Source organism: Symphalangus syndactylus, chromosome X (genome assembly GCF_028878055.3).
Source record: "Symphalangus syndactylus isolate Jambi chromosome X, NHGRI_mSymSyn1-v2.1_pri, whole genome shotgun sequence".
Taxonomy (NCBI): Eukaryota; Metazoa; Chordata; class Mammalia; order Primates; family Hylobatidae; genus Symphalangus; species Symphalangus syndactylus.
This window is the reverse complement of record NC_072447.2, coordinates 31,186,724-31,203,128: the sequence shown is the minus strand read 5'-3', so window position 1 is coordinate 31,203,128 and position 16,405 is coordinate 31,186,724. Positions and strand designations below refer to the sequence as shown.

At 38.8% G+C, this 16,405-nt stretch overlaps 1 protein-coding gene across 7 annotated transcripts in view; it reads right to left on the bottom strand.

Moving 5' to 3' along the window:
- The window catches only part of REPS2 (RALBP1 associated Eps domain containing 2), a 207,737-nt gene that overhangs the window by 66,993 nt on the left and 124,339 nt on the right, over nucleotides 1-16,405 (bottom strand). For 4 of the 7 annotated variants that reach the window (XM_055267321.2, XM_055267322.2, XM_055267323.2 and 1 more), the window contains exons 12-13: nucleotides 15,822-15,867; nucleotides 12,588-12,724 (exon numbers count right to left, since the gene is read on the bottom strand). The exons of the other annotated variants lie outside the window; for them this stretch is intronic. In XM_055267321.2, the coding sequence (XP_055123296.1) occupies nucleotides 12,588-12,724; nucleotides 15,822-15,867 (183 nt within the window). The remainder of the gene's footprint in view (nucleotides 1-12,587; nucleotides 12,725-15,821; nucleotides 15,868-16,405) is intronic. 7 annotated transcript variants of the gene reach the window in all.

The following is a 16,405-nucleotide window of genomic DNA, read 5'->3' as shown; positions in this document are numbered from 1 at the left end:
AAGTTAAACATAAATTTACCACATACCCAGCAATTCCACCGCTATATATCTAGCTAAGAGAAATGAAAACGTATGTTCACACAAAGACTTGTATTCAAATATTAATGGCAGCATTATTCATAACAGGCAAAAAGCAGAAACAACTCAAATGTCTGTCAAACTGAAGACTAGATAAACAAAACGTGATATAGCTATATAATGGAATACTATTCAGCAATAAATAGGAATTAAGTACTGATACATGATACAACAGGAATGAACCTCAAAAACATCATGCTAAGTAAACAAAGTCAGACACGAAAGACCCCATATTGTAGATTCGGTTATATGAAATGTTCAGAAAAGGAAAATCTGCAGAAACACAGAATAGATTAGTGGTTGCCTGGGGCTGGGCATGGGGAATAACTGTAAACAGGTATGTGGAGTATTATCAGAGTCCTGAAAATGACCTAAAACTGGATTATGGTGAAAGTTGCACTATTTGATAAATTTACTAGAAATCATTAAATTTTACACTTAAAATGGATAAACTTTATGATCTATATAACTCAATAAAGTTTTTTTAAGCTAAGGGTAGAAAAAAGTATAATTAATAATGTGGGGGAAGACAGATATGAAACAAGATGGGATACAGTTGATTAACTGTTGAAGCTGGATGTCCAGTATACTATTTGTCTTATATTCTTGCTATATTTAGAGCTTTTAATAATAACTTCATTTCTGAAATTAAAAAAAGAAAATAGATATATTATTTCCAAGTATCTATGAAGGCAAAAGCTCCTTTCCTATCTCTCTGAAGTACCTCAGAGAAATCTACTAACATTTTAAATCACATAGAAGAAAACACAGAAAAAAACACATTAAAGAGTGCCTTGCAAAGGTTACCATATTCATTCTTTAATACATCCTTTAACTTTAGATATTAATTAGTGTTATTGCCCGTAGAAAAGCAGTAGGGTGTGCCCTCCAAATTAATTTAACGTAGACTGCTTTCTTTGATACCAAATCTGCTGCAACAAAGATCTGAACAAAGATTTCCCAACTTCGAAAGATTCTGGGCAGGATGTGGTGGCTCACATCTGTAATCCAAGCACTTTGGAAAGCCGAGGCAGGCGGATCACGAGGTCAGGAGATTGAGACCATCCTGGCTAACACGGTGAAACCCCATCTCTACTAAAAATACAAAAAATTAGCCGGGCGTGGTGGTGGGCACCTGTAGTCCCAGCTACTCGGGAGGCTGAGGCAAGAGAACAGCGTGAACCTCGGAGGCAGAGCTTGCAGTGAGCTGAGACCACACCACTGCACTCCAGCCTAGGCAACAGAGAGAGACTCCGTCTTAAAAAAAAAAAAAAAAGGAAAGAAAGATTCTGATGGAGAACAAAGCCATTATATTGCCTGGATCTTAGTCTCCTCATCGGTAATATGTGAGAGTTGGCCAAGATGACATTCAAGTTCTCTTTTAGCATTGACACTTCATGATTCTAAAATTTATCCATGTTTACTAATAACTCCTTTTTCCTGTACCATAGGATATGCAATAAGGGTTAACTAGGTCCTGGATGGAGACATGGGCAGACTTAAGTGACAAAAATGCATGAGATTCAATCTTGGTTAAAGATGGGTGTCTGGTTTCCTCTCTCATATTACATTTACACAAACGCATTCCTCCTAAGCATTTTACTATTAAAACTCTTGGGTTGGTTGAAATCACTAGTTGTGTTTCTGTATATGTTTTCAGGTAAATCAAACTAAAATTTCAAGAAGTATACATCTTTTTTTCAGGATTAGTTAGTATTCATTCACTAGCAGCTGTTTCCATCACACTTTCATTAGTGCTGAATAATGCGGTGGGGGAGAGAGAGAATACAAATGTGTGTTAGGAGGAAGGCAATCTACAAAAAGAGTCTATCATTTTGGAACTGGCTCTTTTCTACATCTGTCTATCTATCTATCTAATCTATCTATCTAATCTATCTATCTATCTATCTATCTATCTATCTATCTATCTATCTATCTATCTATTGACAGAGTCTCACTGTATCCTTGCCCAGGCTGCAGTGCAGTGGCACGATCTCGGCTCACTGAAACCTCCACCTCTCAGGCTCAAGCCTCAGCCTCCCGAATAGCTGGGATTAGAGGCATGCATCACCACGCCTGGCTAATTTTTGTATTTTTAGTAGAGACAGGGTTTCTCCATGTTGGCCAGGCTGGTTTTGAACTCCTAACCTCAGGTGATCCACCCACTTCTGCCTCCCAGGGTGCCGAGATTACAGGCATGAGCCACTGCACCTGGCCACTACCATTATTTTTTAAAATGTGACATACAGTCAGCACAACTGCTAAGCCTTCAACATTTCAAAATGACTTTGTGATGACAACTTCTCCACACCAAAGTTCCTTGCTTATGCCACAATCTTTTGCAATCTGGCTTAACCCTACCACCCTAATGGGATGTTCTCCTAAGACTTCCCAAAGACACCATCTACAAACTCCTTCTCCACCAGTCTCCCTTTTTCTTGGCCAGCCAGCCAACTTGAATCTTCCAGTCTCTACTTCCTTCCTGTAATACACTCCTCCCCAGGCACTCCAGGCCATGGTACTGTGTCCCTTACTGAGCTAATACAATCACATGGCTTCGGGTTCAGTTCCACCAGAAATTTGGTGTTTACATAGCAGGTCCTGAAGAGTTTTGAGTAGGGAAGTGATCATAGCTGTGCTTGCAGAAAATTAATCCTGTTGCTTTATGAAGGAAAGAACAAAGCAAGCAAGCCAGATCTGAGGCTACTATAGTAGACTCCCAGGAAACTAGTCATAAGAAGTAAATCAAGACAGATGTCAAAAAAGAATAGGATTTGACTGAAAAGTCATATCCTTCAAAGTTTAGCTCACCAGCCCTGTGCACCCCCTGCCCACAAATCCACTGATCATTCTAGTTAGCAACCACCCAAACTCTAAACCCTTCTAACAATCACACACAACTATGACATTGATTAGCAAAGTTTAGGGGCATATCCCTATTCCTCTTGGGATCCTCCAAAGTGCCAAGTACCCAGTAAATGCTCATTAAATACTGGTTGAATAAGACACTTTTCTGGTCACCATTACTGAAGTCTATTTCAGTTTTCATACAATTCTATAAATTCAGATGTATATAAAGAATTTACTGATGTACTGAGAATTATATTGTTTTATGATCTCCTTCAGCTCACAAGCTTCATAATAGTCACAAATTAAATGTCCAACAATAGGAAAATGCTTAAATAAACCATAGTCCCAATTAACAAAGGTAGAAAAAATAGAGTATCGCCATTTTGCAACTACCAATGAAATAATGGATCTAAGCAGTGGTTTGCTGGAAAAAGCTCATGCCAGCTTGTGAGAGCCAGCTGTGTGCATCTGTTCCAAACTCCACATTCAGTAACACATCAGTAGGAATGAAATTAGCCGTGGCAGGAGTGTTTACACCATAAAAATTGGCAAGTGGCCGGTTGTTAAACATTTACTGACACACCACTGGATGTAGGCAATGATGATCAATAGCTGATAAAACCATTATTTGAAAGGTCGCTGGGATCTTTATCGTAACACACGGATGAGGCTAATACTACGTAAACCCACTAATCAATCAAACATCACAAAAATAAAGGCATTAGACACTAGAGAGCTCTTAATGTGGTGCAGTAAGAAGTACACAGCATCTTCAGGTAGTATTCTTGTCAAAAATCTAAACTAACTCTAATCAAGCCTAGACCTACCTATCAGTTTATAGGAAATACAGGGGATGGAAGAACAATCAGCAAAATACAGAATGTGAAAAAGTCTACAGGGTAGATGATTTTTTATGAATAAATGAATAGCAAAGAGAAAAAAAAGATTGAGAGAAGAACCTATCGGTTAAGAGACTTAAAATATGCCGAAAACAAGTGCAATGTGCATGTAGCCCTTGTTTGAATTCTGAATGGAACAAACTAGTATAAAAAGACATACTTGAGACAATTCAGGAAATATGAACACTGGCCAAATATTAAATGACATTAAAGAATTATTGTTAATTTTGTAATGTATGACAAAGGTATTGTGCTCAAGTATTTTAAGACCTTATCTCTTAGATATATAAAGAGTTTATATATAAAATTATATGATATTTGGGATTTGCTTCAAAATAATATGGGGGTGGAGGTTCTCAACTTTTGCATAAATTTGAAATTTTTCATAATATGGTTTTTAATAGAGTAGCCAGCATATAGATGATATATAAAAGAAATACAAAATTATCAGTACTGACATGGATATCTCCAAGAAATAATGTATAATGTATATAAAAAAGGCATGAAGAAAACATGCATAATGTGATGAAAATTATTTTAAAGACCATTTAGAATTGTATCGAAAAGAATAAAACTTTTAGGAATACATTTAACAAAAGAAATGCAAGACCTGTATACTGAAACATTGTTGAAAGACACTTAAAGATCTAAATAAATGGAAAAACATCCTGTGTCCATGCATTGGACAACTTAATGTTATTAAAACCGCAATACTAACCAAACTGATATACGAATTCAATGCAAGCCATCCAAAATCCCAGCTGGCTTTTTTGTTTTTACAGAAATTGACAAGCTGATCATAAATTTCATGTGGAAATGCAAGGGACTCAGAATAACCAAAACAATCTTGAAAAAGAATAAAGCAGGAGGACTCACGCTTCGCAATTTCAAAACTTACTATAAATCTACAATTATCAAGACACTGTGGTACTGGCATAAGGATAGACCTATAGACCAACAGAACAGAACTGAGAGTCCAGAAATAAATCCTTATGTTTATGGTTAATTGATTTTCAACAAAGGTGCCAAGAAAATTAAATGGATAATTAGTAGTCTTCTCAACAAATGATACTGGGACAACTGTATATCCACATGCAGAAAAATGAATTTGGACTCCTATCTCATGCCATATAAAAAAATTAACTCAAAACAGAACAAAGACATAAATGTAAGACCTAAAACTATAAGACTTTTAGAAGAAAGGAGGAGTGTTTGTGACCTTGAGTTAAGCAATCATTTTTTAGATATGACAGCAAAAGCACAAGCAACAAAAGAAAAATACATAAATTAGACCTCATCAAAATTAAAATCTTTCATGATTCAAAGGACACCATCAAAAAGATGAAAGGACAACCCACAGAATGCAGGAAAATATGTGTAAATCAAATATCTGTAAAGGAACTTTTATGCAAAATATATAAAGAACATTTACAAATCAACAATAAAAAGACAACCCATTTTTAAATGAGCAAAGATTCTGAACATTCTCCAAAGACAACATAAATATGACCAATAAGTGCATGAAAAGATGTATAACATCATTAGCCATTAGAAAATGCAAATCAAAATCACAATACCACTTCATGCCCACTAGGATGGCTAAAATTCAAAAGGCAATAACAAGTGTTTTGAGGATGTGAAGAAACACAATTGGAATCCTCATAAATTGCTAATGAAATAAATTGGTTCGGCTGCTCTGGAAAATACTTCAATAGATCCTCAAAATGTTCAACACAGAGTTACCATATGAACCAGAAATTCCAGCCCTACCTATATACTCAAGAGAAAGAAAAAATATGTTTGCACAAAACTTTGGACATCAACATCTATAGCAGAATTATTCACAATAGTCAAAAAGTGGAGACAACCCAAATATCCAAAATGTGGTTTATCCATACAATGAAAGATTATTCAGCCATAAAAGGAATGAAGTATTGATTCATGCTACAACACGGATGAACCTTGAGAACATTATACTAAGTGAATGCAGCCAGTCACAAAAGACCACATATTGTATGATTCCATTAATACAGAATTCCGGAATGGGCAAATCCATAGAAACAGAAAGTAAGTTAGTGGTTGCCAAGGGATAGGGGAAGAAAAGGGGGGAATGGGAATGATTGCTAATAGGTATGGGGTTTCTTTTTGGGGGGATGAAAATATTCTGAAATTACATAGTGCTGATAGTTATATAACACTATGAATACACTAAATATCACTGAATTGTACACTTTAAAAAGGTGAATTTTATGGTATATGGGTTACATCTCAATAAAGCTTTCATTAAAAAAAAAAACTGCCCAGACTGCCAAATTGAACTCTTGGCTAGCTGTGCACTGTGGACCCAAAAGTTTGGGGTGGGTCAGGAATCCCATAGTCCCACTAGATTTTAAAAGAAACAAGTAGCACTCACAGGAAAAATACAGTAAGGAAATCTATAAGGTCACAGCTGCTTTTGTGGCCAAATTCATCTTTTAGAGAACCTGAAAGGTAAGTTTGGTATTAGGAACATCTCTTACTCCCAAGGAGTTTACCTACTTCTTAAGTTACAGAAACAAATATTCATTTACAGAAAACCCAGGAAAGACTTCTCAATTCGCCACTCAATAAACACAGCCACTTCCAAGTTAAGACAGAGCCCTTACCATGACGTTTTACCCAACTATACATCTCACAATGTAATCTTTGGGAGGTCCTCCAGAACTACTCCTCAGTGTTGGAAAGGCACTGAAATGGAATCTGAAGAACGCATCAGAGCTTAAAAGAGTGCTCGGGGCTGGGCGCAGTGGCTCATGCCTGTAATCTCAGCACTTTGGGAGGCTGAGGCGGGTGGATCATGAGGTCAGGAGATTGAGACCATCCTGGCTAACACGGTGAAACCCCGTCTCTAATAAAAATACAAAAAATTAGCAGGCCGTGGTGGCAGGTGCCTGTAGTCCCCAGCTACTTGCGAGGCCAAGGCAGGAGAATGGCACGAACCCGGGAGGCGGAGCTTGCAGTGAGCTGAGATCACGCCACTGCACTCCAGCCTGGGTGACAGAACAAGACTTCGTCTTTAAAAAAAAAAAAAAAAAAAAAAAAAAGTGCTCGGAACACTTCTGTCATTTCAGCTGCATTCCAGGAGGTGGTAGCAGATGGTCATAAAGATACCCCGAATACAGAATCGTAGGGAAGATTGAGATAGGTAATCTCAGGCAGGAAAGACATCTCTGGTACTCTCAGATACCATCATTGTAGCTAAAGAGTGAAAAGCAAATTTTTTATAATAGGTGACATCTGTACCTGAACCGAAATTAAAAAGATACAAATAGGCATTCAACAGAAAGTAAGCTTGTTTCCCAGTCCTGTCCTCAGTCATACTGTTCCCCTTGACCAGAGGCAACTATCATTACCAGTTTCTTTAGCATCATCCTGAAATTGTCTACACATTTATAAACATACACATTCTGCACCATACTTTTGTCACTTAATTTATCCGAGAGAGCTCTCCATGTGGTATACGTGCCTGTTCCTTTTAACAGCTTCATACAATTCCATAGGATGGATATGCCATAGTTTCTTAACCATGGAATGAGTTGTTATTATCAGCATATCTAAAGCAGAGACAGGAAATTAGCTACCCATGGACAGACACTAGCCCCGGATGTGTTCTGTTCAGCCATCACAATGGTTTTAACGTATGGATCTCAATGTATTTGGCCATATGGGGTGTGGTTTTAAAAAAAAAAAAAAAAAAAACTGACCATCAACATCCCCTTCTCCTTTTTTGCAGTAAGAAGCGTATTTCTGGGAAATGGCTGCCCTGCCAAGGACTACATTTCCCAGCTGCCTGGCAACTAGGTCTATCCATGGGCCTAGGTCCCCCCAGCTAGATATGAGTGGAAATGATGAAAATGCCCGGTCTGAAACTTTAAAGGAATGGCTATGTCTCCTCCACACCATCTCTGCCCCTTCTGCCAGACAGATGCTCAATGACTGGAACAAGGCAGAGCTAAGGCTTTTTACTGTTACCATGGAAACCTCAGGCTACAAACCTCAGGCATGGCTTTGAGAAGAGGCAGGTCTGAATCAAGAGTGGAAGAGAGGGGTAGTTCTTACTGACTCCGTGGACAGAAGAAACCCCTTTTTATGAAAAAAAAAAATTACCTCACAAAAATAACTGTTTCATTGAGGAAAAGGAGGTTAGGTACCAGCTTAGTGTGATTTTTCTTACAGGAATCTCAGTAATAAAAGATGTTTCATAGCTATAAATATAGAGCTATAAAATCCAAACATCATTGAGCAAATTCCGGGTCTGACTGCCTCTGGGTTTTGCATACTTCCATTGTCACTGACTTAGACTTTCTTGCACATTTTTGCTATCTCTCAAACACAGCAGCTGTGTGGGACTGTGAGGCAACGGCTCCAAGAACTGGGTCAGCTATTACAAATGGTGATCTCCCTGTTACACACAGCAATCACAGTGTATCCACTTCTCCTTATGAAAACACATGCCTCGGGTCTGATGCCAGTACCTAGGGCCCTGGAATCATCTAGGCTACTATAAATTACACATTCACACTCTCTTTACAGATGCCAAAGTTGAAGCCAACTGTTCTATATTTCCAAAGTTGGCCTTGTTCATTCTTATAGATTTACATTCTAAATCAGCCCTTTGTTCTTTTTCCCCGTATCATGTTACCTATTTTCATAAATGTAAAGGCATTAATGCCACCTACTTCTAAGCTATTTCTTTAAATGCTACTTGAATCCTACGCCAAGAGTCTGTGGACTCTCCTTCCATTGGTTCTACAATTTTTTATTCTATTTCCTGCTTTTTCCTTTGGATAAACATCATCACTCCTATGTAACATCCATCCCATCTTTCTCTTCATTTTCCTCTTTCATTGTTCTTTGCATCTTCTCTCCATCCTATTTCCTTTCCACACTATCACTCCACTTTAAGCCACTCTGTCTCAGCACCTTAGCTTCAATCACTCTGCTTTTCACAATCCTGTGAGTCTCATTTTATTAAACAAGCGCTGCATTTTATCTTTCCCTTTCAACTCAAGTCCACATCTTACTTCATCTCACGTTATTTTTCCCCTCTTTTCTTTACCTTTCCTTATTCTTCTATTGTCATAAACAGGGTGACCCAGGCAGTCTGTCTTAAGTGATAAAGTTGGCAGAAGGAGAGGATACGGGGGGGTGGGGCTGGAGGGACAAGGAACAGCAGAGCAGCAGGTGAGGTAGGCTTCCCCATGGCCACCCTCACATTCCCAAGTGCCTGACAGGAGGGAGGTCCAGAACGTAGGCAAAATGAAGAAGAAAGAAGTGGTCCCCGTGGTTAGGCAAAGAGACATGTAGCAACAGAAGCTGGCCAAGCCTTCTGAGCAGGCAAATCATAAGAGAAGAAATATTTATGGCCAATAACAATACAAAAAGATTCTCAGCCTCACTAGGAATCAGGGACATGAAACTGCCTATTATATAGGTAATGATTAAAAAGATGAACATGAAGCAGTTTTGGCAAGATTGTGAGGAAACACTTTTAGACAGTGTTGATGACGGAGCAAGTTGACAGGTGTTCCACCTCACCCTTTGGCAACATATAGCTACACTTTAAACATCTACAGCCTTTGACCCTGCAACTCCAACCAGCAGGATTTAACCTAAGAAGATAATTAGATGATGAAACAAAGATATGGACATGAAATTATTAATAACCTCTGCCTTGTTTATATTATAAGAACAAGGTGGTGGTGTGAGGAAGCTTGGCAAGGGGAGGGTGAGGGGAGGCTCATACCTGTGAAGGAGTGATGGGGGAGAAGGACAAAAAGAGAAACAGAGGGGTATGAAGAGGACACGGGGGTCGGGGTGGAGAGAGAGAGAGCTTTGTTTGCAAGGGTGAGAAAGGAATGGGGGCTGGGGTCATGGGGTGCTGGGTGAGCTTAAGAGGAAAGTATGGGGAAGAGAAAAGGCAGAGAGAAGGAGGGAGAGATCTCTCCATCAAAGCACAGTCAACCATGATATATCCATATCAGGCACACCTTAAAGGGAACGGTGCAATCCTCCATATGAAATAGAAAGATGGTTAATTGGAAAGATCAGGATACAGAACAGCAAGCATAGTGTGATACCATTTATCTAAAGTGATACATAAAGATAAGTGCAGCAAAGGGATGCCTACATGTACACCATGATTCTCAGAGAGTAGACTCTTCTGGTAGGTTTAAGCTCTATTTCATGCATTTCTAGTTTGTCAGCATTTCGATAATTAATTTTTAGCAATATGCAATACACTAAAATTCTATATAATTTAGACAGACCCTTATACTTTTCTGTGAGAATTAACCAACATGAAAATAAATAAAGTAGATGCAATTATACCAGCTGCTTTTCATACTGCAGAAATGTTCTATTCTTCATGTGATAAATTTAAACTGCTCATTAAAATTTCATCTGTATAAATTTGTACTGAAAAGACAATGGAATTAGGCTATGAACAGAGACATCACCCACCTAGCTATTATTTGTCTAAATCTTAGATTTATCAGGCCCTACCACAAGGGACCTCATCAGGGCGTTATCAAACCAAAATACTTTTCATCTTGAAGTCACATCGACACAGAGATATCAAAGAAAGCTGTCTTAATTCAGGTTTTCCCTAAAGAAGCCCCTGACATATGAACTTGAGAACAGGTATATTATTCGAGTGAGGGGAAAGTGAGACAGGGCAGGAGGGAAGCAAAACAAGAAAAAGTACATCAATGAATGGTGTACTACGGCAGGCAACTGGGGTTCAGTCCTTTTGCGAGCCTTCTGAGAAACTGGGTAGGAGGAATCACAGAATTGTCCACCACGGGTCAAGGAAGCTGGGGTGTTATCCTAATCGGTGGAGGCTTGCCATTTCAGGCATTAAATTCTTGATACTTGCAGGCCACGGGAATATGGGCCTTACATGCCTACTAAGGCCTGTGGGCCAAATACAGTACTACAGGTTGAGTATCCCTAATCCCAAAAATCCAAAATCCGAAATACTACAAAACCCTCAACTTTTTAGTGCCAACATGACACTTAAAGGAAATGGTCATTGAAGCATTTCAGATTTTTTTATTATATGCTCAATTGGTAAGCATATAATGCAAATATTCCAAAATCCAAAAATATCCAAAGCCTGAAACACTTCTGATCCCAAGCATTTTGGATAAGGAATACTCAACCCGTATTTAGAGTATGTTTATTATCTCACCAAAACCTTACAACTCCATGGAGTATTGGCTCTACTGTACAGATTAGGAATCTGAGATGCACAAACATTAAGCTACTTGCTGAAAATCAAACAGTGAATAAGCAGCTGAGCTGAGCTCCAAACCCAGTTTTGTCTCTTCGACTATGTGATGCAGTGTCGTAAAAACCACAGCATGTGAATTCTCCAGTATAGTGGCATCCCCTTACTGGGTCACACAACCTGAGAGAGACCTGTGAGCATTTCCAGCCTCCCTCTTTACAAGGTAAAGGTATTGAGATAGCTTCCCAGATTGTTTTAATCTTCTTGCATCCATAGGAAAATCTTCCAGGTCATAATCCGCCAGCCATGTGAAATTTTTATAGCATCATCACCTGTGATTACTCCCACCCTACATACCAGTCACTATGAAATTTATGCCAGAATTCAGATCAAAGTATGAGAGGAAATTCAAGGCAAATTTTTGTCTGATGAACTCATGGCAGAGAATTAAATTTGATAGAGAGTTCCAGATTTTAGTATATTAAAAAACAATCTATAACTTTACTGTGAGGAGAATACTTTATTAGAACAAATAAAACATGCTGAGCTCTGCCCAGACACAGAGGTCATGCTAATGTGTGAGCCAAGGATAGTCTTTTCTTGCTTTAGTAGAAAAGATAATAATCTGCAAATCACTAGCATCTGAGGCTGGCCTGATTTAAAATGCACATAGATGGAGAAAAAGTTCCAGGAAATCATTGTATTTATAGCTTGCCTGCATGAGTCAGTGGAAAGGCCCTTGCTGCTCCCAAAATAACACTTGGGACAGCACTGTATCCTATCACCTTCACTAAAGCAAAGGCATGCCTCTCATCTTCTATTCCTTAGGAGGATATCTCCTACTTCACAGGAAGCCAAGGAAGCAGACAGGGCCCCTCTGGGCCTCGCCCGCCTCCAGCCCAGCTACACAACTGCTGGCTCAAGAACATTCCATCCCCAGAAGCCCAGAGCAGTCCACCTGAAGGAGCCCTTGCCCTAGGACCCTCCACCAACCACCCATCAGTCAGATTCAGAGTCCCCTCAGCATTAAATCCTACAGGACACAGGATCTTCTCCATAAGTGTAAAATGCAGGAGAAGGTTCTAGCTAGGCCTTAATCTCCAAGATCTGTCATAGAAGACCACACAGGCATCTGAGGAAATGACAGACAGCGATCTATCTTGTTCACAAATTACCAATGAAGCAGAGAGTAAGACCCCAGCCACACACTCAGCAGGCTGCATGGGAGTGAAGCATTTTTATCCTCTTGGTAGAGAATTTCCTAATTCTTGATCCATAACAAGTGTGGGCAAGGCTCCAGACACATGTGTTACATATGTGTCTAGAATTGCTTTCTCTCCCAAGAATACCATAGCCATGTGAAGACCTTCACGGAATGCTTAACTGCCAGGTCTGCTCTTTCTCCGGACTCACAGAGGCCACTGTGGCAGACACACATCCATTGGCTCCAACAGGAAACGAAAGGGCTCAGGGGACAAGGGGCACTTCACCTGGCACACTGGGCTGGAAGACTTTATTCAGATCCAAGGAGGAGGCTCTGGAATGGGTTTTCTGTGGCCGAGGTGGCGGGGTGGGAGGGTCCTCGCCCTTTTTCATGGCCTCTTCTATGGAGGTACTAGAGTAAGATCTGTAGCAAAATAAGGGAAGGTCAGAAGGGAAATAGCAAAGCTTTACTCTCTGAAGTTGGGGTGAAATGGAAAATACCCACAAAGTCAAAGTGACTACAAGGAACCGATGAGCTACCAAAGTAGCCATAAATTCTATTAGCCATTGAATGCCACTATGTACAATAATTGTCCAAATCCAACTATGAATTGGGATATTTTCAACCTCTTTGTTCTTATTATACCTTAGATTTAAATCAACTCCCCAAAAAAACTTTGTGTAAATTCAAATCCATTTCTATTGGAATTGTTAATAAGAATAATATGGAGCCCTTCAGCTTAGGTATTTCCATGTTCTAACAGAAGGGCTTCATGGTATAAACTGATCAGAGAACTTTTCTCCTGTTCACTTGCAAATGTGATGACAGGCTCATGTGGAATTGGGACAGATAAGCTGAGGGTAAGAATTCAATGTTCAGGGGAATATGCCACAAACGAAGCTAGGAAAGGAAAACACACATCAATCAGATTGAGGGGTCTAGCTTGTCTTTCCCTGAGAAAGCAAAAGTCTCATTTTTAACCTTCTTACTCAATCTATAGCAAGGCATAATTAACTAGGCAACTTCTGAGATTGTAACTCTGGTAATACCATCTTTTTAAAAAGGAACTAAATAATTTGCAAAAGGTCAGATAGAAAGTTACACAGTTCGATTCAAACTCCAATCTCTGTTTCTATATCCCATTTTTAAAGTGTTCTCATACTGCCTATGAGTCAGGGGGGGAAATACTTTGGTGATAGCAACTAGAATATTTATTGGAGACCTACTTACTTTCCAAATAAAATTCAGCTCCATACACTGCTTAGGAATAGGTTTAAGGACGGGTTCCCAATACGATGATCACAAAAAGGCCCTAAGATGTAGATGTATACATCTGTTGTATTTAGCTTCTCAACTAGCTTCAAGTCAAAGCAGAAAATGACCTTTGAGTCAGAGGTACATCCTAGAGACAAATTAACCTCTGAAAACCTTCTTCGTACTTAGCTATTAGAGTGGCATTTACGAAATTAGAATATATCAGTTACTATTAAACCCCTTCAGTTCTTGACAGAGCTGTTTTTGACACTGTGAGTTTTTATTTTCCTGAATAAGTTTCTCAAGGATTCTTTGTGGTAGTTGAGGGTTCTGTCTGTCTTACAAGGTTGCAACTTTAATAAAGCCACCATAATGGCATGTGACATGTTCTGGGGTGGTCCCTGTAACATAACTGGCAAGACAGGCAAGGCAACGACAGGCAGAAACTAGCAGGGAAGAATGCTCTGGCTCTTTCAACAAGAATCAAAGGGAACCAATACGGAAGGACAAGGTTCTTAAATGGGAACACTTCACTTAAAAAAGACAATTAGAGCCCCTAGCTAGAAATGAAAAGAACTTTCTATGCCACATATAGCTTTAGTGACATCTTTCACTCAAAAAAGAAATAATGTATGTGTAAATAATGTGTATGTATGCACATTGTTAAGCACACAATCCCACAGCGCACATTCCTCATTTTCATTTTATTTTCATATATAACCTGTATGTTTATATCTTCATGTGGAAAGTTACTGAATATAATAAGTGAGATTGTATAACCATGACTGCTGCAACCAATTAAAACATAAATGTGCAGGGAGTTAACAAAATGATGAACGCAGTGGTGTTAAAATGGTGATTTTCCCTCTTTCACTTATATTTCTACAAAACTTTATTATTTCAAAAAGGAGGATAAAAATAATTCAATTCTCTTCTTCCCAGTGGGAAGTAATGAAAATAAAATCCTCCAAATTAGACCAAAAGCACAATCTCTGAAAGGATATTATGTAAAATTTAGCCAGACACATTAATAATAGAACATGTGGCTATGAGATTTTATAATTTCACTGGCTTTCAGGGAGAGAGGAAGTCAGCAGAAGCTAAAACTTTGAGGTTCGATTTATGGTTAACATAGTACACATAACAGATTTCTGCAATTCAAAGGCAATTCCTACTGTGAAAGCATATCCCACAACTAGTACAGACTAGTTTGTAAAAGATCCATTCATCCTTTTAAAAAAGATGAGTAAATGTGTTGACCACAGAAAGAATGCTACACCTTTTCTTCCTACCTAAATGAATTACTCTATTGTTTTTAAATATGGATAAATATAAAAATATAGATATCTGTATCTTACATAAACAAGGAAACAAAACCCCAATTTGGAAAATGCAGATATAAACTAAAGGATAACTCTTTGACTTACAAAGAGATGAGGTTCCTTAAATATCAGTATCTCAAGCATATAAAATATGATCAGACTTAAATTTGCTTTTTCAGGATTGTGTCTAGTAGGCAAAGGAGGGGAAAATGTCACTAAGAGCCAAAGCAAAACACAAAACACACACATGGTATCCTTGCTATCCTATCTTACACTGCAGTTCTACCAGTGAAATACAGTACCAATACCATTTCCCTTCCTTAATGGATTAATTCTATTAGTGTCTCTGTATTTCCCCTCTGTGCCTCTTTTCTGAGTCTCACATCAACCACAGCTCTGCCTTACTGGCTTTCTCTCTTGCACTAGCCTCTTTAAAAATGTGAAGCTGAGAGGGGCACTAAGATAGGCTCAAACAGACCATAAACATCGCTTACCTGAAACTGCAAGCTTCACTGAAGTTATCAGAAGCATTTTCTTTCCCTACTATAGATTTTATTACCCAGACTTTTTACTTTTTGGTGTTCACCTTGTCATGATAGCAAATTTTCGTGTTTGTTACCTTACCCATATTTTCCTCTTTCCAAAGCTACTTCCCCCTAGTAGTTATCATCTTGCAACAACTGGGTCATCTCACACAATCCACTTCACGTTGAGGGGCCATAGGGCATTAGTGGCCACCTTCTAGCACTAATGACCACAGAAACCAAGGCTCCCAGCATTACTGCATGATCCCATCAGGCCATGCACGAGTGAAATGGCTCATATCCTAAGCTTTACATCTAAAAGAAGAGGAAATCATGGGTTGGGTTTTTGGTTTGTGGTTCTTATTTCTAGGCAGGGGCAGGACACAAAGGGCATTAAAGCAGAAATTAAACGAACACTACCTGGATCTTGGTCTTGCTTTGAGACTGTTGGAATCCTTGGGAGTTGCTGAAACAAAGATATTGCTTGGGTTTCATTTCTGCAGTTAAACAAGTTTATATGCAGCACCTGGGCTAGTACAGAACACATCAACAGGTAAATGTGAGGTAAAAGTGCCCATGTGGAGAACTGGATGGCTCCCACATTTTCATGATTTCCTTGTTTTATTTCAAAATCTAAAGAAACGATTAAAAGGAAAGAAAACCCAGCATATTTTTCCTTTGGTCAGAGCACTATTTGAGAGGCCATTCTCAAATCCAAGTTGATTAATGAAGACATTCCAGTATAAAAAGACAACCCCTTGAAAGGGGTTGTCTTTTTATATAATGACGGATTCACACTTGAGGGTTTCTTGGTCTATCATGATAGTCTAGTAACAGATTTTGAACTAGTCTACCCTGAAGGATGGGAAGAAGTCTAATTACACGTTTAAAAAAAAAATACACTACCAGAGCAGCATGGCCACAAAAAAACAAAGCTCTCACAAGTAAGTGGAAATGAGCTATACAGCTTCTCCTGTAAGAAAATATCCTTGTGTCCCACGTCT